This window comes from Pseudorasbora parva, chromosome 17 (assembly GCF_024679245.1).
Source record: "Pseudorasbora parva isolate DD20220531a chromosome 17, ASM2467924v1, whole genome shotgun sequence".
Lineage (NCBI taxonomy): Eukaryota > Metazoa > Chordata > Actinopteri > Cypriniformes > Gobionidae > Pseudorasbora > Pseudorasbora parva.
In genome coordinates, this window is record NC_090188.1 from 40,345,534 (window position 1) to 40,372,591 (window position 27,058).

General features: G+C 42.2%; 1 protein-coding gene across 1 annotated transcript in view; it reads left to right on the forward strand.

The window, feature by feature from the left end:
* The first annotated feature begins 8,992 nt into the window (after positions 1 to 8,992).
* Positions 8,993 to 27,058, forward strand: part of plpp4 (phospholipid phosphatase 4) — a 181,953-nt gene continuing 163,887 nt past the window's right edge. The window contains exon 1 of the mRNA XM_067422586.1: positions 8,993 to 9,427. Within this exon, the coding sequence (XP_067278687.1) occupies positions 9,339 to 9,427 (89 nt within the window). The 5' untranslated portion in view covers positions 8,993 to 9,338. The remainder of the gene's footprint in view (positions 9,428 to 27,058) is intronic.

Here is a 27,058-nt window from a genome sequence, read left to right on the forward strand (position 1 = left end):
AGTGAAAAACAGGCTTGATTTTGGATACATGGAAGGCGGGATGAATCCTCCTGTACGCCGGAGGGAGTTTGAGGCGGACTGTCACCGGACTAATGATCTTGGTGACAGTGAACGGGCCGATAAATTTGGGAGCAAGTTTATTAGATACGGAGCGGAGAGGAATGTTCTTGGTTGAAAGCCACACTTTTTGACCCACGACGTAAACGGGAGGCTTAGACCGGTGGCGATCGGCTTTAGCCTTGGTGCGCGCTCCCACCTGGAGCAGAGTCTCACGGGCTCTGGTCCATGTGCGATGACACCTCTGGATAAAGGCGTGAACAGAGGGGACCGCGACCTCGGAATCCAGACTAGGAAAAATAGGTGGCTGGTAACCTACACTACACTCAAATGGCGAAAGGCCCGTAGATGACACTGGTAACGAGTTATGAGCGTACTCAACCATAGAGAGTTGTTGGCTCCAGGATGAAGGATTCTTGGATACCAAACATCGCAACACTCTTTCCAGATCCTGATTGGCTCTCTCAGTCTGACCGTTGCTTTGGGGGTGATAACCCGAAGACAGACTAACCGTGGCTCCTAGTAATTTACAAAACTCCTGCCAAAATTTGGACACGAATTGGGAACCTCTGTCGGAGACCACGTCCATCGGGAGGCCATGTAACCGAAAGACGTGGTCTACTACAGATACCGCTGTCTCCTTGGCTGAGGGTAATTTGGGCAAGGGAATGAAATGTGCTGCCTTCGAGAATCGGTCCACGACGGTCAAAACGACCGTCTTGCCCTGGGAGGGCGGGAGGGCGGTAACAAAATCTAGAGCGATGTGGGACCAGGGTCTCGAAGGAACAGACAACGGCTGAAGTAACCCATGAGGAGGTTGGTTAGATGTCTTACCAACCGCACAGACTGAGCAAGCCAAAACAAAACTGTGAATGTCGCGAGCCATAAGTGGCCACCAAAATCGTTGCTTTATTAAACTGCTAGTGCGGTTTACCCCTGGATGACAAGCAATGTTGGAGCAGTGACCCCATTTGAGGACCTCGGACCTTAACCCCTCCGGAACGAACAAACGACTCGGTGGGCCGCCGGGCGGGGGCGTTACCCCTTCTAAGGCCACTTTGACCTTCGATTCGATCTCCCATGTGAGTGTAGAGATAACTATCTTCTCTGGCAAAATACACTCGGGAGTAACCGGGCGTTCGGAAGCATCAAAAATACGAGATAAAGAGTCGGGTTTGATGTTTTTAGACCCGGGGCGGTACGAGAGAACAAAGTCAAAACGTCCGAAAAAAAGTGCCCACCGCGCCTGCCTGGAGTTGAGTCTTTTAGCAGATCTAATATATTCAAGGTTCTTATGATCCGTCCATACAATAAAAGGTACCCCCGACCCTTCAAGCCAATGACGCCACTCCTCCAACGCTAACTTGACGGCCAACAACTCTCTGTTACCAATGTCATAATTGCGTTCGGCAGGAGAAAGACGATGGGACAAAAACGCGCACGGGTGCATCTTGTCATCTGAGGGAGAGCGCTGTGAAAGAACCGCTCCTACCCCCACCTCTGACGCGTCGACCTCTACCACGAACTGACGTGTGGAATCAGGGGCGACTAAGATGGGAGCCGAAACAAAGCGGCTTTTAAGTTTGGCGAATACAGCCTCGGCTGTATCGGACCACCTGAACGTCGTTCGGGGAGAGGTCAAGGCAGTCAGAGGTGCGGCTAGTTGGCTGAAATTGCGAATAAAACGCCGATAGAAATTGGCGAACCCCAGAAACCTCTGTAGGGCCTTACGGGAATCTGGACTTGGCCAATCCATCACAGCCTTAACCTTGTCGGGATCCATGCGCATTCCCTCCGATGACACGATGTACCCTAAAAAAGGAACAGACTGTGCATGAAAAGCGCATTTCTCCGCCTTGACAAAAAGCCCATTCTCTAGCAACCTCTGAAGCACTCGTCTGACGTGTCGAACATGTTCCTGGAGAGACGAAGAAAAAATCAAAATGTCATCCAGGTAGACATATATGAATTGGTCGACCATGTCTCTCAACACATCATTGACGAGTGCCTGGAAAACCGCTGGGGAGTTGGAAAGGCCGAAAGGCATGACCAAATATTCAAAATGCCCCCTGGGGGTGTTAAATGCGGTTTTCCATTCATCCCCCTCCCTGATGCGAACCAAATGATAAGCGTTACGTAAGTCCAACTTCGTGAAGACGGATGCTCCCTGTAACCTCTCGAAAGCTGAAGACATCAACGGCAAAGGATAGGTATTCTTTACCGTGATGTTATTCAGCCCTCGGTAATCAATGCAAGGTCGCAGAGAACCATCCTTCTTCCCCACGAAGAAGAACCCCGCCCCCGCTGGAGAAGAGGAAGGGCGGATGAATTTGGAGGCTAGAGAATCAGAAATATATTTCTCCATGGCCTCCCTCTCTGGAATAGAAAGAGAGTATAGTTTGCCCTTAGGCGGAGACTTACCTGGGAGTAAATCTATAGCACAGTCATAGGGACGATGCGGAGGAAGAGAAGCAGCTCGGGACTTACTGAACACTTCCTTCAGGTCGAGGTACTCCGGAGGCACGTTAGACAGATTCACCGTCTCACTCTGAAAAACAGAACGAGACACAGACGAACAAGCAGACACCAAACAAGACTCATAACATTTATCACTCCACGCAGACACAGAGTTTTGTCCCCAGTCAACCCTTGGATTGTGTAACTCCAGCCAAGGGTGACCGAGGACAATGGGAGCCAAAGGGGAGTCCAGGATGAAAAATGAAATGCGTTCAGTGTGGTTGCCGGAAGTGATCAGTGTGAGTGGTTCAGTGGTGAATGAAATGTCAGGGAGAACTTGTCCGTTAAGTGCGTTGACAGAAATGGTGTTCTTGAGTGCAATGGTGGTTATGTTGAGTTTATGAACCAGGGCAGAGTCAATGAAGTTACCTTCCGCTCCCGAGTCGAGAAGGGCAAGGCTGGAATAATCCTGAGCTGCCCACAGCAATCTCACCGGGAGGAGAGTGGAGGATGAGGTCTTTTCCACGGAGATCCCGCCCGACAGTAGCCTTCCCTTTACCGCCGGGCGTGGTCTTTTACCGGGCAGGAGTCTAGCAGGTGTCCGTTCCCGCCGCAGTACAGGCAAAGACCACGGGATCTCCGTCTCGCCTTCTCCTCCCGGGAGAGCCGAGCTCGACCCACCTGCATGGGCTCCGGGTCGAAGGTGTGGCTGACCGCATCCGTAGTGCTGGCCTGAGGGCATTCGACGCTCCCAAGCTGAGGCTCCATCCTGGACCTCAGCCGACTCAGACGAGCGTCCACCCTCAACGCAATATTGATGAGACCGTCAATCTTCTCCGGAAGGTCGATGGTAAAGATCTCCTTCTGGATGCGGTCAGCCAGCCCATGCAGGAACATGTCCCACTGTGCCTCCTCGTTCCACTTGCACTCGGCGGCCAGGGTGCGGAACTCGATGGAATAATCCGAGACCGAGCGGTTACCTTGACGGAGCTCTGCGAGTTGACGTGCCGCTTCTCTTCCGGTCACCGCTCGGTCAAACACCCTTCTCATCTCCGCCGCCAGCGTCTGGAACGAGGAGCAGCAAGGATGTTGATTCTCCCACACCGCCGTTCCCCAAAGTGCGGCTCGTCCGGAGAGCAGGGTGAGGACGAATGCCACCTTGGATCTCTCCGTGTTGAAAGTCTGCGGTTGAAGAGCGAAAAACAAGGAACACTTGGTAAGGAAGGCTCTGCAAAAATTGCTCTCACCGGCATAACTCTCGGGGGTAGGCAGACGTGGTTCCGGTTGCCGCGATGCGGATGGTGTGTGGGGAATCGGCGGTGGGTCGGGCACAGTGGGACCGACGAGTTGTTGCATCTGTTGGGTCAGCTCGGCCACCCGTGCCACCAAGGTGTGTACTGCCTTTCCTGTGGCAGTTAAGTTCGCCTCCTGCTGGTCCAGTCTCTCGTTGCTGCTGGTCAGTAGGGCGTTGATACTCGCTGAATCCATGGTTGGTCAGAGCGTTCTGTAACGGATTCACAGAGGCAGGATTCAAAAGCAAGTAATTAGTTTATTTGACGGATGGTGTCACAGAAGTCAAAACTCAGAACACTGAAGAAGTCCGGATAAGACAGAGCAGTGAGAGAGGCTCTGTTGGCGACACGGGCAGGCTGTGAGCAGCTGTGACTCGGGAGGTCGGTACAGGTAATCCGGGAAGGGATCCAGCGTTTCACGGAAGGGGGAAACGACAACCAACACGGAGACACAAGGGGAAACATCCAACAACGCTCTGACAAAGACAAGAGAGAAACAGAGAGACTAAATAGGGTGAAGGTGATGAGTTGCAGCTGGTGCAGGTGATCAGCCACAGGTGTGTGATGAGCCAATCCCAGGCTCCGCCCTCACCTACATTCAACACGCACCCAAGAGTGAGACAGGGAATCCATGAACCGTGACAACATTTCATTACTCATTAATATTAACAAAGAATGCTAGGTTGTTTTAAACCATGTTTGCATCAAATATGAACAAACCCATCTGTAATGTTTAAAGTTTAATTAAAAATTTCAAACCAATAGTTGGGTTTGTCCATATTTGATCAAAACATTGATTGAAACAACCTGGAATTTTTTAGCGTGTATAGTTATAAGGTTATATTTAAGGGTTGAGTTTGAGGTTAGTTGCATGTAATTATTCATAAATCACTGTCGTGTAACGTGTAAAAAAGACACTATAAAATGGTGTTACCAAAAAGTGTTACTTGAAGTTTTTTTAAACTGGTAGCTTAAATATTACAATATGGTAAATATGGTTATACGTTGGCAAATGTAAAGTCTTGTAAAATATGTGCGTTAGAGATGTCAGCATCGTGTCGCACTAACAGACAGTGAAGATGAAGGGATAATCCACAACAGGATCAGGAACCCACTGTAGCCATAATGCTACGTTCACACCGAACGCGAATAGACATGTGAATGACACGTGAACATTTTGAATCCATTAATTCCCGCATATGCAGCGAATTGAACGTGCGTTGAAATCGAGCATTTTAAGCGAAATAGACGCGTGTTCAAGGCGCTTCATGAGAAATTGGTTATGTCATAAAACACCACTCTGCCTCTTTTCATTTTCAAAAAAAAAAAAATATTAAGCATTAACAGCCAAACAAATGCGGTTCAGCCAACGCATTAATGTTACCTGGATAACCTGGACCTAAGGTATATTTTTATGTATATTTTTATATATATTAAAAATATAAAGTTATGTAACTTCACTTTGCCCTTAGTCAAAATGATTTGGTAGGCAAGAATAGATTCATTAGACCACAGATCACCCATCAGATGTACACAAGACAAATTATCTCTCATGTTTAACCACTACAGAGACATCCGAGCCAGCGGCAAACGCCAGAAGGACTGGCCGAGGAAAGGCTGCTCTCGCTGGGGTTAACGAGCACTGAGCGCATAAATATAATACAATTATTTTTTAATTATGCAGGGTTACTCATCACGTCCCTTCACCACTTGACAGCAGCACACAGGCTCCTCATTGGCTAACGTGGAGCGAATTGAAGCCAAAGTTCAATTCCCAACTCCAGCATCAGACACGTTCAAACACGTGAATGCACAAAAAGCATCACTCGCACGTAAGTTGCGTATCGCACAATATGCTCTATTCGATTCAAATTTGTGTTATTAGCACAAACTTGACACGAATGAGGTGGAATCGCGTCCATCGCGCCGTGCGAAACGCGTCTATCACGCCGTAGGACCTCCAGACGCGCGTCAACGCGCCTTTCCATTGACTTAACATGGTAATCATTCGCTCCAGACGCTCTATTCGCATTCGTTGTGAACGTACCTTAAAGGTGGAGGAACTGATAACAAAGGAAAGCCCCGTTTCCACCAAAATTACCCGGAACAATTTGTACCAGGAACTTTTTTACAGGAAATTTTCTCCCCCCCAGACCTGCAGCTGTCTGCGTTTCGACCGCGATAAAGTTCCGAGAAGATTAGGCAAATTAGTCCGGTGATGTAGGACTGCACGCGACTGCTCCTCCAAATCAGTGAAGGACAGAAATCATTTTTAAGTGTACTGATTGAAAGATTTAGTGGACTGTTCACATGAGACGTTATCTAAACCGATCTGGAGTTTGCATGTGATGACTTTCAATCGCAATCCTTTTGTCACATGCAGTTTGTCTGCTGCATCAAAAATGTCGCCGCTGTTTTCTCCAGCAGCTGAATGTGTTAACTGTAGCCATAGCAACTCTTAACGGCCACCAGGACTAATACAGTATTATTTATAGCTATTTGTTGTAAAGTGTAATAATCATCTCAGAAAAAAAAATCTTCTGTCAGGCGCAGTTAAAGTAAAAACTGCCCGGGGCAATATACGCTGTGTCTTTACTCCAACATTATCTTCATAACTTACGAAATAAAAAGTTTACCCCTCAGAAAAATTTACTTTCCTCTCTTGTCAACATGAGTGCAGTGCGCGCCGTCACGTCATGTAAGGACACACACTTAAAAGTAATCGGTCAGGTCGTTTACATGGTGAAAAAAAATGAATAACGAGTATGGAAGAGATTCAAGCTGTGCTGCTTTTGCTGGTTATGTATAGGTTTACTAAAGAGGTAATTAACAACGACAGAAAAGAGCACTGATATGCAGATTCAGCAGCATGCAGCATATTCAGAAAGCTTGTAAAGTTTTTTAATTTAAAATGACAATGTATATTATTATCAGCTATTACGGACATTGAACGTGAGATGGCTGAGACGAACGCGCGCCATCAGACAGAGAGCAAGACTGATATTTACTGAACGCAGAACGAACCTCACAAAAGACTTTTAAAAATGCCGGTTAAACTAAAATGCTGCGTCAGCTCAACCAATCAGCATGTTCAGCGCCCAAGTCCCGCCCTCGAAAGTTCCTGAACTTTGAAAAAGTACTACCTCGCGAGCAGGGCCGTTTGGAGGGGGAAATATTTACCCGGAACTTAATTTAGACCCTGGTTCCTGCGGTCTAAACACACGAAGTACCACCCAAAGTTCCTACTTCCTGGGTAAAGTTCCTGTGGTGGAAACGGGGCTGAAGGCTCATAAGCCCGACTGGCCGATGTGGAGCCGGTGGGACAAAGAAACCCGGTGGAGCCAAGGGTCTCTGATGGAGCTGAGGCTGGGAGGAGCGGAGCAAGGTGGAGCGAAGGGATCAGAGGCCGGAGGTGGAGCCAAAGCAACATCTCGCTCACGCAAGGCTGATGATTGACCTGAGGCTTCACATCACAGCAAGGCATCATCAGTTAAGACGAAAGGCTGCAGGCATCCAGCCAAGGCCGGGATGGAGGACTGGCTGAGCTTTATTGTGAAGGTGACAGAGGTAAGCTTGACGGGACCAATGACGGTAATTCACAGTCCATTCAGGTCGACGATACAGTTTCAGTGTTGTCTTGAAGCAGCGATGATGAAGAACTAATCATATTAGTAACCATACAGACAAAGGAGTGGTGGGATATTTAAACAAAGGAACACATGTGACTGATGAAAACAAAATCAATTCAATGAAAATGAAACTATGAACAAATATATATTTCAAGTAATTAGATCCAATATTAGCCCTATATACTGAGCTATATTACGCATTATTACGAAAGTAAAAATATGGAGCTACTTGGAAACTTTGGCAATGTAATAGGTTACAGATTACTAGTTACCCTATTTAAAATTACTTAATTAAAGTAACGTAACTGATTACATTTGATTACTTTTTGATTATTTTTCAAAATTTCTAGGGATTTCTTTCAACCGTTATTCATTGTAACCTCTAAAAAACAGAGATGGTTATTTTTAAGAGAAAACAAACAATTGTAAATCACCATACATGTTTTTGATCTTACTGATATAAGAAAAGAGTAAAAATGTGCATACTATTATTTTTACCACTATCTATTTGTGCATAAAGGGAAAACACCTATTGATTTTTCACTAACAGAAGCAAGAACTTAGTTTCAGACTTACTGGCAACCCCCCCCCCCCCCCCACACACACACACCCCTTTTTAATATAAAGTTATATTCCACCTAAAATATTGTTTAGACTCAATGACCATTCGTTGTGTAGTTAAAAAGCTTTATTTTGCAAGTCAAAACGGGACAAACTAATAGAGAGATTTATCCACTAGGCTGTGCTTAAGGTTAACATTCATTATAGGAGATACAAATTTAAACAAGAGAACCAATCAAAGGCATCAGAATAACATTTACTAAACAGCCCTTAAAGGTGCTGTATGTAAGCTTTTGACTGTAACAAAGCATAAAATACCATGCACACACTTTGAAATGTGTGTTTCGTGTCGGAATGTCTGTTTTTTTTTGGGGGGGGGGGGGGGGGGGGGGTCTGTGCGATAGGCTACCGCAAGTTGCCCATTTAGCCAATAGTATTTTGAAACCACAAGTTGCCATTTGCCAGAAATCACGAACAAACTGGTTCAGAGATCACCAATTCCATCTGACCTAACCTCCTCTTTGAACGAGAGCGCATTGAAACATGAATAAATCCACTCATCAACTTACAAGTCTCCTCGCCTTTTATTGTCAATTGTGTTTGTAACCTGCGAGTTGAGGGGGCGGGGCAAACAATATTTAAAATTTGGACTGCAGTACCCATTTCAACCACAAGCTGTCATTCTTACACACAGCACCTTTAAATGCAGGAGACATAGTGCACATCAAAAACAGGCAAAGCGTAACATTTCTTCATAAGTCTTCATTATTTTGTAGCTATAGTTACTCCCGAAAACTGAATACAAAACCCTCTTTTTAAAAGTACAAAGAAGTGAAATAACGAATTTTATGACCACCAGCAAAAGGTGTACTGTCAAGGTAATAGAGAGAGAGAGAGAGAGAGAGAGAGAGAGAGAGAGAGAGAGAGAGAGAGAGAGAGAGAGAGAGAGAGAGAGAGAGAGAGAGAGAGAGAGAGAGAGAGAGAGAGTTACATCTCACAGACTTTGATCGGAGCCTCATCATCACCTGGCTCTCGGAGGCTGTTTTCTGGCTCGGTCCAGCTCTCAGTCGCGTCCGCCTTCACTCAGCGCACTACCGGATCCCTCGAAACCTTCTCAAGAAGCAGAACTCGCGTACTGTACTGTATACTGTAGTACATACTGCAACTGTAGAGCAACAAGAGGCATTTCAGCTGCATTTGCCAAATGAACACAAAACGGCAGACAGCTGCAGGTGCCGGACGCCAAAGTGTGCCGCGTGTTTAGGACAATTGTGGACTACCACCGACTTCTCTGGTTTCTGCCTTTGCTTTCTTTCAGTCAAAAATCGATTGTGTGAACAACATGAAGATGTCTCCCCCAGACCGAAGGAAATACGTGCGGGATCTGGCGCTGGAGATTGCCATCAGAGTGCTGCTCTTCGGAGTTTTTGTGTAAGTAGGCTATACCTGCATTCGGCACAATATTGCAATGCTATATGCAAGATAATGAATTATATGGCGCGCGACCTAACTAACTAAGACACCCTTCCAGTTAAACTGATATAATTGGAAATTAATTTTAGATGTAGATGCATGTTCTCAAATGTATCTTGAATAAACCAATAGGATAATGCATTTTGTTTTTAGTATTTTTAATGCATTAGTAATGCATTAAGCTATAATGTTGTTCTTGTAAATAAATATACTCACACACAGTTATATATTTTAACGCTATACTGTATTTTTGAGTGTTATAATACTCGTAACCATGAATGGGTTAAGTAAGTGTTATAAGTGTGGTTACAATTATTTATAAAAACAATTTATTAAGAAATGCAATGCATTACAATGACTCTTAGGCTTCAAGTGTTACCTAGGAGATTGACGTTGAAATGCATGCTGCAAAGACAGGCACCGTCACAAGGAACAAGAAGATGAGAAATGATGGCTATAGCAAGAGACAATCTTGCGCTCACGGTGCAAACAGGTTGTCGGAGTTCAGGTTCATTCAAGGATTCATTCAATATTTCTGATAGGAAATGTACAAGCGAGCAACACACTGCTTAGATTAATTTCTAAGCCTGTGTTATTATAGCAACTGAGCTGATGTCCTAATGAGATGGCTTAATGTGATGATAATGGAATGGTAATAATGAGAATAATATGATAATAATGGAATGAGATGCTTGGAGGGGTTTGCTGAGAAACTAAGCATGAGATTCTCAATCGTTTGGTTAGATGTCCTAATCTCCTGCCATGCTAAATAATATCCAGTTTTGAGCTGTGCTTTTCATTTTGTTCTATGATTTGATTGAAATGGAGATGGAAATGTTCAGATGCCCATTTAATCTTATGCGTGCATGGCTCCTGGAATTTAGGGTGATTTTGAAGAGGAACATTGGAAGTGTGTGGTTGTTAGTATAGTCAGCACTGGGGGAATAAATGTGATGCTTAGACATGAGGAAAGCTGGCTTTACTGTTAGGGAGCTTGAACCTGTCTTGAGCGAGGAAACGTTACAAATATCACACAGAATGACAACAGATAAAAGAGCATGGCTGATGATGATGATGATGATTGCCAGTAGTGTTTACTAAAGCAAGCTTCACTATTACTACATCTACGCATGACTCATCCTGCAACATTTGTGCAATAGGCATGATAAAAAATAAAAATAAAAAACCCAGAAAAATCATGTGACACTCTAGTTTGTGACAAGTGCCACTCACATTTTCTTCACTTCCAGTTTTTGGCTGTGGTGCATTGACATTCAGTTGACGGTGGCATTCTTCATATTCCATGTGCCGTCCATATAAGCATGTTTGTATACTACCTGTTCTTTTCCCTGGCTGTTGATTATTTTAAAACTGCCAGGTGTTGTCTGCTGCAACAAGAATCCATTGAACCCCCTCATTCTCCTCACAATATGAGTCCATTACTAGCAAAGCTGCCCTCCAAGCACAACATCTGTTGCCTGTCAGCAGTTCCATGACTGGCCCAGATCTGATATGCCCGGATATATCAGCCATCAGAAGCGACGGCGTGCCTTCTGAATGCTGATCACAAGATATCAAACTCATTTGGGTCAAAAGAAAATTTTATTTTTTGTAAAAAAATAAATAAAATAAACTGAAAAAAGAGAAAGTATGCATATATTTACAAACCCTCATTTTAAACCTGTATGAATTGTATTCTTCAAGCACTGTTAATTTTGTCAGCAAACTTGGATTTAGTTTTGTTCATAGTTTGACTTAAATGCCAATTAGTATTAGTCATAATTTAGTCACCTGAATTGTTTTTAGATTTAGTTGGCAAAAATCTAATGAATTTAGGAGACTTTAACTACTATGTACTAACATTGTAATTAATCATTTGATACATTGCACTTATTGTGTACATACATGTTTTTACATTGTACTTACATTTAAAAAAAAATACCTGCATGTAATTACGTCTGTAATTATTTCTGTAGTTACATTTGTAATTACACAGTTGGCACTTTCCTTACACCTAAACCTACCCTTAAACTGACCCACACCACCAAACCTGACCCTAACTCTACCCTTAAACTGACCCACACCACCACACCTGTCCCTAACTCTACCCTTAAACTGACCCACACCACCACACCTGTCCCTAACTTTACCCTTAAACTGACCCACACCACCACACCTGTCCCTAACTCTACCCTTAAACTGACCCACCCCACCTCACCTGACCCTAACTCTACCCTTAAACTGACCCACACCACCACACCTGTCCCTAACTCTACCCTTAAACTGACCCACACCACCACACCTGACCCTAACTCTACCCTTAAACTGACCCACACCACCACACCTGTCCCTAACTCTACCCTTAAACTGACCCACACCACCTCACCTGACCCTAACTCTACCCTTAAACTGACCCACACCACCACACCTGACCCTAACTCTACCCTTAAACTGACCCACACCACCACACCTGACCCTAACTCTACCCTTAAACTGACCCACACCACCACACCTGACCCTAACTCTACCCTTAAACTGACCCACACCACCACACCTGACCCTAACTCTACCCTTAAACTGACCCACACCACCACACCTGTCCCTAACTTAACCCTTAAACTGACCCACACCACCACATCTGTCCCTAACTTTACCCTGAAACTGACCCACACCACCACACCTGTCCCTAACTCTACCCTTAAACTGACCCACACCACCACATCTGACCCTAACTCTACCCTTAAACTGACCCACACCACCACACCTGACCCTAACTCTACCCTTAAACTGACCCACACCACCACACCTGACCCTAACTTTACCCTTAAACTGACCCACACCACCACACCTGTCCCTAACTTTACCCTTAAACTGACCCACACCACCACACCTGACCCTAAATTTACCCTTAAACTGACCCACACCACCACACCTGTCCCTAACTTAACCCTTAAACTGACCCATACCACCACACCTGTCCCTAACTTTACCCTGAAACTGACCCACACCACCACACCTGTCCCTAACTCTACCCTTAAACTGACCCACACCACCACACCTGACCCTATCTCTACCCTTAAACTGACCCACACCACCACACCTGTCCCTAACTCTACCCTTAAACAGACCCACACCACCACACCTGTCCCTAACTCTACCCTTAAACTGACCCACACCACCACACCTGTCCCTAACTCTACCCTTAAACTGACCCACACCTGACCCTAACTCTACCCTTAAACTGACCCACATCACCACACCTGTCCCTTACTCTTCCCTTAAACTGACCCACACCACCACACCACCACACCTGTCCCTAACTCTACCCTTAAACTGACCCACACCACCACACCTGTCCCTAACTCTACCCTTAAACTGACCCACACCACCACACCTGTCCCTAACTCTACCCTTAAACTGACCCACACCACCACACCTGTCCCCAACTCTACCCTTAAACTGACCCACACCACCACACCTGACCCTAACTCTACCCTTAAACTGACCCACACCACCACACCTGACCCTAACTCTACCCTTAAACTGACCCACACCACCACACCTGTCCCTAACTCTACCCTTAAACTGACCCACACCACCACACCTGTCCCTAACTCTACCCTTAAACTGACCCACACCACCACACCTGTCCCTAACTCTACCCTTAAACTGACCCACACCACCACACCTGTCCCCAACTCTACCCTTAAACTGACCCACACCACCACACCTGACCCTAACTCTACCCTTAAACTGACCCACACCACCACACCTGTCCCTAACTCTACCCTTAAACTGACCCACACCACCACACCTGTCCCTAACTCTACCCTTAAACTGACCCACACCTGACCCTAACTCTACCCTTAAACTGACCCACATCACCACACCTGTCCCTTACTCTTCCCTTAAACTGACCCACACCACCACACCTGTCCCTAACTCTACCCTTAAACTGACCCACACCACCACACCTGTCCCTAACTCTACCCTTAAACTGACCCACATCACCACACCTGTCCCTTACTCTTCCCTTAAACTGACCCACACCACCACACCTGACCCTAACTCTACCCTTAAACTTACCCACACCACCACACCTGACCCTAACTCTACCCTTAAACTGACCCACACCACCACACCTGTCCCCAACTCTACCCTTAAACTGACCCACACCACCACACCTGACCTAACTCTACCCTTAAACTGACCCACATCACCACACCTGTCCCTAACTCTACCCTTAAACTGACCCACACCACCACACCTGACCCTAACTCTACCCTTAAACTGACCCACACCACCACACCTGACCCTAACTCTACCCTTAAACTGACCCACACCACCACACCTGACCCTAACTCTACCCTTAAACTGACCCACACCACCACACCTGACCCTAACTCTACCCTTAAACTGACCCACACCACCACACCTGACCCTAACTCTACCCTTAAACTGACCCACACCACCACACCTGACCCTAACTCTACCCTTAAACTGACCCACTCGCGAGGCGTGTGTTGTTCATCTCATTAACAATCGCTCCAGCGGCCGTGCTCAACTCCCCAACACTCAGTCCTGCTTTGCTTCATACTAAAGTAACGTTAATAACAGCAACCATCAATATGATTTTCCTATCCGGATTCTTTCCCACCGGATGTGAGGTGAAGACCACATGTCCCAAGATTCTGCGCTCAAACTTGGTGTCATCAAACTACGCCTTTGTTTTGAATACGCTCCGTCTAGCAGATGGAAAAGTTACAAAGTGCACCTTTAAATGTAGTATTTTTGCAGTAAAATATCCAAAAACCACTAGGCCAGTGTTATATATTTTGTTCAGTTGAGTACCTACAATATCCCAGATGTTTCCAACTATTTGTAAATTGTGAGAAAATTGCTATTTTAACCAAGGACCGGGACGTTTCAGCATTGCGTCTGAGGGAGTCGCCTGTCAATTGCGTCATATCTGCGCTACCCTCGGTTTCGGCTGTTATTTCGCAGGAGCGCTTTACTCTTAGCAGTGTGAACAAGAGAACGCACGGAGTAACGTCATAACATTGTTTTAAACCCACTTAAATGTATCTAATATGATAAACAGAGCTGCATTACCTCAAAATCATAACCGGAAGAGAGGATCTGTGCAGGCGCCCGGCGACTGTGTCCCGTCCCGTCATAATAAAAGTCCCGGTATTCGCGAGGCGGGTTTTCGTTTAACAATCGCTCCAGCAGCTGTGCTCAGGTCCACAACACTCGGTCCTGCTCTGCTTTAGACTACAGTAACTTTAATAACCGCATGCATGAACGTGATTTCTACCCGAGTCCTATTTTCCACCAGCTGTGATGAAAAGACCACATCTCCCAAGATGCTGCGCTCACACTTTGCGTCATTAAACTACGCATTTGTTTTGAATAGGCGCCCTCCAGTGGACGGAAAGTGTACCGTTAAGCTAAAGCTTCAAATAAGTTTACGTTTATTTATTTTATTAATTCAAGTAATTATTTTTTTTAATGTTTTTAGCTAACCTTCTGATACTTTTTTAAATAATATGTGTCAAATGCTGTTTTTTGTATGTACCCCTGACTAGATGGGAATTAAATTAAATACAGTTTATAAATACAGTGTAACCAAAATACATACATATAATGCGACTTGTAATTATAAACAAGCTTGAAATGCACCAGGACCCTTATTTTGAAATCTTTGTAACATTAACATTTTCCTCTCGTTTTTTATTCGTTGATAAAGATTAGTTTTTGTCATTAAAAACTGTATTTTTTATTGAGTTACCATCTCATTTTCGAAAAAAGTTGTTGATGAAAATTATGACAATAATTATTCATCAATGAAATTACCACTGGCTCTAATGCTGTTTTGGACAATTTTACAAAATGGACATAACATTTGTGCCCCGTGCTCATGTTGGCAAAATGAGGTGCAAGGAGCAAATGCTAATAAATATGTTATTTTCACATTCTCTATTAAAAATCCTCCAAAATAATGTACACTGTAAAAAATATTTTTGATTTAAGGTTACCTGGTTGCCTTAAAATTGTGAATTTTATGATTTAATTAATTAATTTTTATAATTAATTTAATTGTGAAATATATATATATATATATATATATATATATATATATATATATATATATATATATATATATATATATATATATATATATATATATATATATATATATTTTACAGTGTAGCTATGATTTGTTTGAATCAGACAAAAAACAACAGAGCTGGTCTTTTTATTTAAAATAATTGATTAATTAAAGGATTGAATCAGATTTAATGGAATAAAGTAGAAGCTTTATAGGTCTAATTATAGTGTAATTGGTAATCCATTTAAAGTGGTCATTAATTGGATTTCTTTATTAATTTATAATGTTTTCCTGAGTAGTCTTACTATGTTTTTATTATTACATCTGTTGAAATTAACGGATCATGAAAAGTGTTGATTATAGCATTATATTTAGATATATTCCCATCACATGGAAGGTGGGATGAGCATTGAGCTGACAGACAGTCTGTTGCTGAGGTGTAAAGAGAACCTGTAAACCGTACTTATATTGTGTATTTAAGGGTTTGATGCACTGACGTCTATGACACAATCCTTCCCTTTAAGGTTGGACCTTCAGTTTGTTCTTCACAGAGCCTCTTACATTTAGACAAAAGGCTCTGTTGTGTGAATTACAATAAAAATCATTGAACATGACTCATTGTTCACATCTGCAACATTCAGAAAAATCGTCTTATATTTAAACATCTATCCTTCCATCTATCATCCATCCTTACTTGATACCAGTTAATCTAAAATAGTGTCACGGGAGTACTGGAGCATATCCTAGCATATCTCAGGCTGCATGTCTGCATATAGTTTATATCTAGTTTATGTGTGTCAGCAGGCAGTGACCATGTTGCACGGTTTGTGACATTCTGGGTTCGGGAAAATGCATAAATATTTCCTTGTCAATCTTGTTGCTATGATGTGATTCAGGGAGTGAGCTGTATTCAGTGAAACTAGGACTTATTTATTTGCAATTATTGCAATTTTTCCATATGGTTCTTTTAGGGTTAAGCTGACATAGTGCTCCACAGTTATGCCAGTTTTGCAGCGTAATATCTTTTCAATAGAGTTTGATACTAAGAAAACGTCCATCCTAAATAAGATTTATGACAGTGTTTTATTTACTTTGGGCTTTGACCATCAAATAAACACCATATATCAACTAGACAAGCGTCCTGTAATAGCGAGCATATCATCCTCATTCCCTGGCTCTGATGATTCCAGAGATTTATTTTTAGATTAAACACCAATCATAACTTGATTAACATGCCCTGCTAAAATTATTTGACTCCCCCTTTGCTGCAAATCTGGTTTACTTCAAAAATGACTCATGAATAAAAGTGATTTAGTTGGATGTTGCTATGGCAGAGATAGATTATCTTATGATAACAAACAGTTGTTTGTCTGAAACTAATAAGGAACTTAATTATGCTTCATGACAAAACAAAAGGTTACCTAAAACTAAATTAACAGTTTCAAAAATGTAAATTAATGTTGCAAAGTCAACCTAAAGGCATTAATTTATACCAACAGCATTGTTTTTTATGGGTTAGGGTAAGGTAACAATTGCAGGTTACCACTTTTTACAGTTTATGCGATATCTAATGCAAATTAGAAAATCATAATAATGACCAATCAGAGGAGCTACGGGTACTGGGAATCCGCTCAGTATCGCTCAACATGCTGAATGAGTTTGTTTAGTGCAGTTTACTACGTTTTACATGCACACAAATCCTCTCAGTGATCATACATGAATTTACAATGTGTAATTTAATTAGCATTTTGAAGAAAAGCTGTTGTGTTCCAACAGGCTTTGTGACATATATATATATATATATATATATATATATATATATATATATATATATATATATATATATATATAAATAAAAATGAAATCAAAAACAGAACTTGAGAAAAAAACTGTTAGGGAGTGGAAATGAAACAAATAAGGCTGTGCTCACACTTTACGTGTTTTTTGACAAGACAAAGCTGACACGAGCGCTCTTTTAGTTAAAAAAAAATAGAGCTATCAGTGTTTGGTTCCAGATAGCAGCCGAGGACGTCTCTTGTTGCTATAACAACAGCTGCAACAAGAGTGCTGTGTGATGCAGATGTCGAGAAAGTTGGATCTTTTTTTAAGGTTACTTCAGCGATTAGCATATGGCTTTGTATCAGTAGAAATCCGGGAGTATATTCGAATAATTGTGCTCTCCCATATTCCCCTGAGACGAGAGATTTATGCATTTTTTTCTGGAAAAAATCCTTAGAGGATGCAAATATCGTCATTTTGCGCCATCGAAGGATTTTTTGGCCAGAGGCTAAAGACTACAGCCATCAGAGGGAGCTATTTATAACTTTTTATATCTAGATTATTTATATATATATATATATATATATATATATATATATATATATATATATATATATATATATAAGTTTTCAACCCGCGCATGGTGGATGGAGATCTCACTCACAGCGCTCGGCTCGGGCAGCTGAAGATTCATGTAAACGGAGCTATGCTGACCAATGTAAGTGTTTCAACTTCTCAAATTAATTTCTATGAAAGTTAAGCTTCCAAAGGCATGAACTGAAAACCCTCCAGACTGAACACGCTGTGAACGACTGCCGCGCCCGCGTTTACCACAGCTCTCCTGATGAATGTAATCTGATTCCTGCTGTGTTTGTGCCGTGACTCTCGCTCGGCTCACTCACATTATATTGAACAGTCACGTTTAGTTTTAAATTGTAGTGTCTGTTCTCTAACTGAACTGATTTTATGTAAATGAATGCGGTGGACAAATGATCCCGTAATCCAGTAGCGGTGGCTTTGGGAGTGGCCTCGTAGGGCAGCGAAGCATTCTGGGAATTGTTGTCTTTCATCCCCATGAGACAAAAATACATTTTCCGTCTTTTCTCAGTCTAGAAGGCACCAAAATCAAAAATAATTTCACATTTCTACTACATCAATGACTTAGGTTAAGTAAAAAGCGTAATGCTAAATCACTGAAGTTACCATTTTAACGGGGAGGAGAATGTCGGTTCAAAGACGTTTGTGGGTGCACGACATTATACAGGGAAGAAAACCGTATGGTTGCTTACAATCATTTAGTCCAGGAGCTCTCGTTGGATGATGTGCGGTTTGCTCCGACAATCTAACGGCACGCTCTCCGTGTTTCTTGCTGTTATGGAAACGAGTCATGTCTTTTTACTCACTTGTCATCGGTCAGCTGTCAAAAACGCACTTGACGTAGGGAGTTTTTATCAGAAAAGTTGAACTTTTTTCAACTTGAAAAGATGCTCTGAGCTGCAGAAAAAAAAGTCGGCATTGGCATATAAAAAAGCGCTCACAACTTTTTTGAAAACACAGTTCCAGATTATAATGTAATGCAGACGCTGACAGCTTCGAAAAAGACGTCACGTCAAGTGAACTAAACAAATTAATTCACTAAGTGAATTAAACAAATACATTTAAAGGTGCACTATGCAACTTTCCGTCCACTGGAGGGCGCCTATTCTAAACAAAGGCGTAGTTTGATGACGTAAAGTGTGAGCGCAGCATCTTGGGACATGTGGTCTTCTCATCACAGCCGGTGGAAAATAGGACTCGGGCAGAAATCATGTTCATGCATGCTCGCACTTCCGCTTTTTCCGGTCAGGTAAAGCAGCTCTGTTTATCATATTAGATACATTTAAGTGTGTTTAAAATGATTTTATGACGTTACTCTGTGCGTTCGCTCGGTGGCTGCTGTGACATGTTCAAACTGCTAAGAGTAAAGCGCTTCTGCAGAATAAAACCAACGCAGATATAAAGCGATTGACAGGTGACTCGCTCAAACATATGCTGACACGTCCCGGTCCTTAGTTAAAATAGCAGTTTTCTCACAATTTACAAATAGTTGGAAAGGGATATTGTAAGTACTCAAGTGAACAAAATATATAACACTGGCCTAGTGGTTTTTGGATATTTTACTGCAAAAATACGACATAGTGGACCTTTAAATTGGATAATATTCAGACCTTTGAGTTGTGTGAAGTAGGCTTTTGAAAGTCCTTAATTCTTAAAGGGGGGGGTGTAATGCTGTTTCATGCATACTGAGCTTTTTACTTTGTTAAAGGCTTGGATTCCCATCCTAAACATAGACAAAGTTTCAAAAACTAAGTTGGACGTTTGATGGAGTATTTCTGTGTCAAAAATACTCCTTCCGGTTTCTCACAAGTTTCGGAGAGTTTTTTTCGATTATGGGTCTACTTGACGTTAATAGAGCGGAAGGTCCTTGTATGGGCCGTACGGGCTCTTCTCCCGGTAGGGTGCCCGCGCGTCACTAGCGCGAGAGAGGAAATGCACGCTGTAAACAGTAAACTGCTCTCAGCTGCAGATCCAGTCGTCCGTGAACACTAATGTCGGTTATAGTCCGCGCCGCGCTCCACTTCATTCCTCCACTTTGACATTAAGCGACTTCAACGCTTCAGCACAGCATTCCGGGAAGGAAGCGCTGCATTTGAACCGATTTGAACGCAGAAATGCTTCAGTCTAGGGGTGTAACGATACGCGTATTCGTATTGAACCGTTCTTCCGAATTAGTTCTTGGACTAATTAATTAGATTTGGAAAATAAAAAAGTGTGTGAAATATAATAATATGCGTTCAACAAGGTAGCCCAATAACCAAAACGACATAACAGGCAATGCCCCTGACACCGCCGAAGTGAAAGAAAAAAAAAACACCAAATGTTTTAGGCTGCTCAGTCAGGTGCTCGCTTACTCAGTAGGCTACGCGCTGAATGCTCGTGGCAAAATGGCTATTGCGTTTAACAAACCAGAAATAGAAGATCCTCCAATAACCAGCAGGTCTGGTGTTTGGGTGAACTTTGGATTCTTGGTAAGCTATGATGGTGTTGGCAAGATTGATGGATTAAAAAACAACGGTATGTCGCATTTGCTGATGGTACAGCAGCGGGAATAATTCATGTCATGTTAATCAACTCATTTACGCCGACAACAAGACGATAAAAAGGAGAAACAGCCACAAACTATCCCACAAACTATCCCCGCAGCATTTAGACAGACATTTCCAACTTATTCAAACGGCAAAAGACATCACCGCGGCGAGTGGTCCATTTATAGCCGCGGATATGAGACCTAACGCCCGTTTCACACATACTCCGTCTGCAGTGCGTGTGCGGTGCGTATTTTTTTCCGTACCCATGTTAACGGATGACAGCTTTCACACTGCACGCGGGTGCGGTCCGTCAGTCCGTTCCAGGAGCGTTGCGTCTGCAGCAGTGCACGGATCGTTTTCGTACCGAGTCTATTTTTTGCTGCGCTGCGTTGCTGCATTAAAGCGACAGAAGATCGTTCGCATTAAAATAAACATGTACTGACGCGAAAATCTAGTAATTTCACCACAGATGCATCTCATTTAAAATATACTCTTGTTTCAAAGTCAACACATGGCTTTTTTTTTCTCAAGTAAAGCAACAAAACGACACCTTACCTGGCATTAAGGTAAAAAAATGTGCCATAATGGAGAGCACTCATACTTTCTTGGAGGTGAAAAGCAAAGTTCTTTTTGACCTGCAGGATTTCTTTTAAAAGGGTGTAAAAACGAAAGAAAAGACGAGAGTCGGCTGTTTTTGAATACACTATTGTAAGTTTCTAATTTAAAATGTTTGTGATTTAGGCTATAACCTATGTTTAAATGTTTTGCCACTTGTGTGAGCTAAATCTAAAGTATATAAATATGAATAAATGAATTTAATAAAATGTTGTTTAAATGTAGTAGGCTACCTAACCTCACTTCTATTAAAGAGTAAACAAAGAGAATTTGAATTCTGACGAGGCATGTTCAGTAAAAACTTTTGGATTTTAAATAAAAAATAATGAATAAATGCTGTATTTGTGATATGCAACAGCGGATCAGTTGCGGACTGCAAACGCAGCATATGTAAAGCACTACAGGGTGTGGGGCTCCTGCAACGCACACGCAACGCAACACGCACCGCACACGCTAATGTAAAGAGCTATGTCTTATTCCTGTAACTACATAGAAGATGGGTAAAATCATACAACAACAAAAAATCATACTTTGTTAGTTTTAATAAAATAATAATAAAAAAAGGTAATTTCTGCCAATTTTTTCTTTTTGCTGTATCTAAAACATACCGAACCGTACCGAACCGAACAGTGACACCAGTGTATCGTATCGAACCGAACCGTGAATTTTGTGAACCGTTACACCCCTACTTCAGTCGCATCACAAAGTGGATCTCTACACTCCAAGAAGTGTGTTTTTGACGGAGCCGTCCCAGCGATAAAGGTTCGGTCCTGCTTTGGAAGCAGCCGGTGAGTAAAACTGCTTCAAATGTCTGTGCTGTTGGCTATCCTCACGTGAGTAAACATCAGTAAACGACACGATCGCGTGCTTCGTCATTCAAATGCGCTAACGGACTTCATTGCTGTTCTATGTAACTTGTTACACTAGTCTGACGTGCAAAACCGTTTTGCTTGCTACTAAGGTTTGGTCGCATACAATAGTCCATAAACCGAATCATGTCATGTTGACAGGCCTCTAAATACAGTCCATACCACAGAGACGGACGTCCTGCTGTTGCTGTTTCTATTTCAGCCTCCGAATTAGATTCTGGATCATATCTATTAGCTGAGATAGTGATGGGTTTCTATTTTTTTACAGTCTATGGTTTCTCCACGCTTGAGGACGTCACCGCTTTGCGCATATGTCATTCTTTAGCTCCGCCCACACGATACGCCTCCAGGCGCTCGTTTTTTTTCCGGAAAGACTCGGTACAGCCCATATTTCTTTTACAAATATAATAAAACGAAAGATTTTTCGGAGATATGAAGGATGCAATACTACTCTATAGGTACTCAAGATTTACATGAGATTGACTGAAACTGAGTGTTTCACCCCCCTTTAAAACAGTGGTCTATAACTGTCTAATTTGCAGGGTTATGATCAAATCTATAAATCTATATGTGATTCATTATCACCACACACACACACACACACACACACACACACACACACACACACACACACACACACACACACACACACACACACACACACACACACACACACACACACACACACTTGTCGTCACATCGAGGCAGTACGATTTTATGACATCACCAGAATTCGCCATGCTGTGGCTTTCGGTGAATTGACACGATTGATCATATACTGACAATATAATGATGCCAAGGTCTCTTGAAAGAGTTTTAATGTTCCTGATCTCCTAGAGCAGCGAAAGAGCTCTAAAATATGTGCAAAATGTCCTTAATTTGGAACATGCAGATGCTGTAGAAGTGAAGGTTTGCTTGCTGTAGCCTGGTTGTATGTATCTGTGTCTTCTGCCTCTCTGGGCCAGAGACTCAATATCTGTCAACACAGAGCTTAGATGTATCTTTTAACGCCTCTCCCCTGCAGACCTGGACTCAATAGACTCTACAGAGTGTCTATTGAAAGGCACAATTTATCCTTTTCCGATGAGTAGGGTATTGCAATCTGGCGCTTCATTCTAGTTCTGTGGCTGCTGGCATCATAGGTGGCAAACACAGTTTACCTAATCTGCATAATCTAAAGCAAACAGTCTTCACTGCAAATATTCACTGCATTATTTACTTCTCAAACCACCACCAGAATCCCTTTGGCAATGTTCTGAATGCACAGGCAGTTTTTTACTGATCCGTGTGTATGGTCTGAAGTACACGGCGCAGGTGAAATGAGAGTGTGTCTAAATCCACTTTTACTAGTTTAATGATGGAAAAAACAGTCAGCGTGCCAGGCACATGGTCTAAAAGGGTTGTCCCTCATCTCTTAAAGGGTTAGTTCACCCAAAAATTAAATTGATGTCATTAATGACTCCCAATAATGTCATTCCACACCCGTAAGACCTCCGTTCATCTTCACACACAGTTTAAGATATTTTATATTTTAGTCCCAGAGCATATGCAGTCTATGCACACTATACTGTCCACGTTCAGAAGGTAATGAAGATATCATCAAAGTAGTCGACATCAGTTAGACTCTTTTAAAGCATTGATGTGGCAGGGGGGGCGTGGTTCAGCGAGGTCTGCAGCGGGAGAGAGAGCCGTGGGACGAGCGGTAAGTGAGTGGGTTGGACGCAGATTGATAACACCTGTCTCTCGTTTCAGTAAAGGGGGCGGAGAGAGTATAAAACGCCAGGAGAAACGGAAGCAGGGGAGAGAGAGACGGACTGATGACGCTCACCCTAAGAGAGACTGAGATAACCCGGAGCGCTCGAATCGCTACACTGGTGGCGGCGCGGGTCCTTCTTCCCTCCTGGGTTTCAGCACCAGTGTAGCGATTCGATAGAAAAGGAAGGAAGAGGACACGGGGGTCGGCGAGACTGCTGACGACTTTTATTGTTCAACTCAAAACACAGCATGCACACTTCAGCGTGTGACTTTTCATAAACACTCAGGAACAGTTTCACTTCCGGGTTGCGGTCTTTCCGGCTTCCGGGTTATCTCAGTCTCTCTTAGGGTGAGCGTCAGCAATCCGTCTCTCTCTCCCCTGCTTCCGTTTCTCCTGGCGTTTATTACCCTCTCCGCGCCCTTTACTGAAACGAGAGACAGGTGTTATCAATCTGCGTCCAACCCACTCACTTACCGCTCGTCCCACGGCTCTCTCTCCTGCTGCAGACCTCGCTGAACCACGCCCCCCCTGCCACAATTGACAATACATTTTGGTCCAAAAATAACAAAAAATACGACTTTATTCAGCATTGTCTTCTCTTCCGTGTTCCTCAAATAAAGATTCAAACGGTCATGAATCATGATTCGGATCGCGTGTCAAACTGCTGAAATCACGTGACATTGGCGATACGAATCACGAATCAATCTGAAGATTCACGACCATTTGAAACTTTATTTGAGGTTTGCTGTATAAATGCTGAATAAAGTCGTAGTTTTATTATTTTTAGACCAAATTTTTTTTTTTTGTGTTATTTTTAGACCAAAATGTATTGTCGACGCTTCAAAAGAGTCTTACTAACCCACTGATGTCTCATATGGACACTTTGATGATGTTTTCATTACCTTCTGGACGTGGACAGTATAGTGTGCATACACTTACATTCAAAGGACAGAAAGCCCTCGGACTAAATCTAAAATATCTTAAACTGTGTGTGAAGATGAACGGTGGTCTTACGGGTGTGGAACGACATTAGGGTGAGGAGTTAATGACAGAAATTTCATTTTTGGGTGAACTAACCCTTTAACCATATATTCTTTGTGGGCTTTACATTAACATCAGACCACATTTTTTGAGCAATCAATGCAGAAATCTGATATTTTCATAGCATTTGAAAACTTGTTCTTTCCACTGCATTTCAGTTGGAGATTATTGCCATTATTTGTTTGTATTTAAAAATATAAATTATAGAACAACAGATATAAGATTTTAAATTCTGACAAAAATGTTTTGCAACTTTATCGTACATTAATGGGTTTTTACTTCACTCACTTTACAATGTGGTTATTCACATTAAGTGATGTATTAACATGAACTAACAGTGATAAATATATTTACACCATTTATTAATCTTAATGTTAGTTCATATTTATGTTAGATCACAGGGCATTAACGAATGTTAATATAACTTTTGATCTTGAAAAGTGATTTAGTAAATGTTGTGTTAATCATCTATATTGATATTGCTTGTCAGTATCAGTTAAGTTATAGAAAACCCTGTCTCCTATCAAAATAAGCAATGATTAAAAAAATTCAAAGCATAGAGGAAGAATCCACACAAAAGAGAAGCTCTGCTTTTATTGCAAATCAGTTTGCAGTGTCTGTGCATATGTGATGTATTTATAATAATAAACAGAATAAAGTGGCCAGTCAATTGCCAACAATAAAACACACAGACGGTTTGTAACTGCTGATTTATTCTACAACACTTACAACATAAATGATCGTCTAATAAACATTTCAGAACACATTCAGCGTAATGCACACACTGCAGTCGAGTGATAATAAACTGCATGTAGTAAAGAGCGCACTCCCTCCAAAACACACACTAACATATCCTTGCCATAGCATTTCAAAGAATATATGCGTGGTACAGTACGGGACGATTAATGCTAGTGCACTGGAAATGGAGTGGTATTATGAATTAAACATGCTAGCAGAGCTCAAATTGAGTTTTAGCTGGCATTTTTAGATTTAGTCTTCGAAACAAAATCCATAGAGGTTTCCTATATATGGCCTCTCTTTGTTTTGGCCTCTCTGTCCTGGGGGATTTTTAAAGGCAGTTGCAGCCTAAACCTTAGTGATTTTCAAGATGGCTGACTAATGGATGTGGACTAATGAACAGCCCTCTCCTTCCTTGTCAGGGTCTTATAGTTGTTCTTTCAGCCAAGGCATTTGTTTGCGTTACGCTGCATTCACACGGGGCGTCGGGTGTTAACGCTTGACGGAGGGTGTGGCTGAAGCTTGGTGCTGATGCGACCGTCACAGTGACAACAGCCAATCACATTACTTGCCGCTTGGACCAAATTCACCAACCGTCTCTGGAACCTTCTTCCAGGCCTGGTCTCTCCGGTTTTTGTCCCAGCATGTACAGAGGTGGACAAAGTACACAACTCTATTACTTGAGTAAAAGTAAAAGTACTACTGGTGAAATATTACTCTGTTACAAGTGAAAGTTGTTACAGATTTTTATTTTATGTATTTACAGATACAGAAACAGATTTTTACTTAAGTAAAAGTACAGTATTACTATAAAAGTAAAAGTATTTGTTTTCAAAAGTAATTAAGTATCAAAAGTAAATTTCCTTTTTATGCCAATTCCTTTTTTTATTATTGTTGTAAAAATGCACACTGTCATCATGGTTTAAGCCATTCAGTGATGCTCCATCTGACATACTAGCATACGACTAACTTAAACTCATTTAAATACTTGTATATAAGTTACAAAGCTCTTTACAAAGCTGCTGTCACTTTAAGGCCGAATGCACGGATCCAATACACTGATACACATCTGATATTCTCCCAAATTTACTCTTCTCTTTCTCCCAGATGTTTATATTTGTAATGTTTTATAAGACATGCATCAAGTGTATGCCAACAAAACTAATCTTGTTTAAAAAAAACACAAAAAAACCCTGAAACATACCTTCAAAGTATGGCTATGGGTACACACACTTGTGCCTAAGAACCGTCTTCTTCCATTTTGCTATAAACTGATCAGTGTTTAAATAAAGTTGGGGAAATGTAAATGACTAGAATAAGAGTGATTCCTGATATACTGTCTGCAACAACAACAACAAAAAAACGTTTAAAGAAGGAAAAAACTCATCCTCCGACTTTCAGAGCTGCTGTAGAAACGACTTTCGACCTTGATAGAAATGTAGTGGAGTAAAAAGTACGATATTTGTCTTTCAAATGTAGTGAAGTAAAAGTCATAAGTTCCCAGAAAAAATAATACTCCAGTAAAGTACAGATACTCAAAAAGTGTACTTA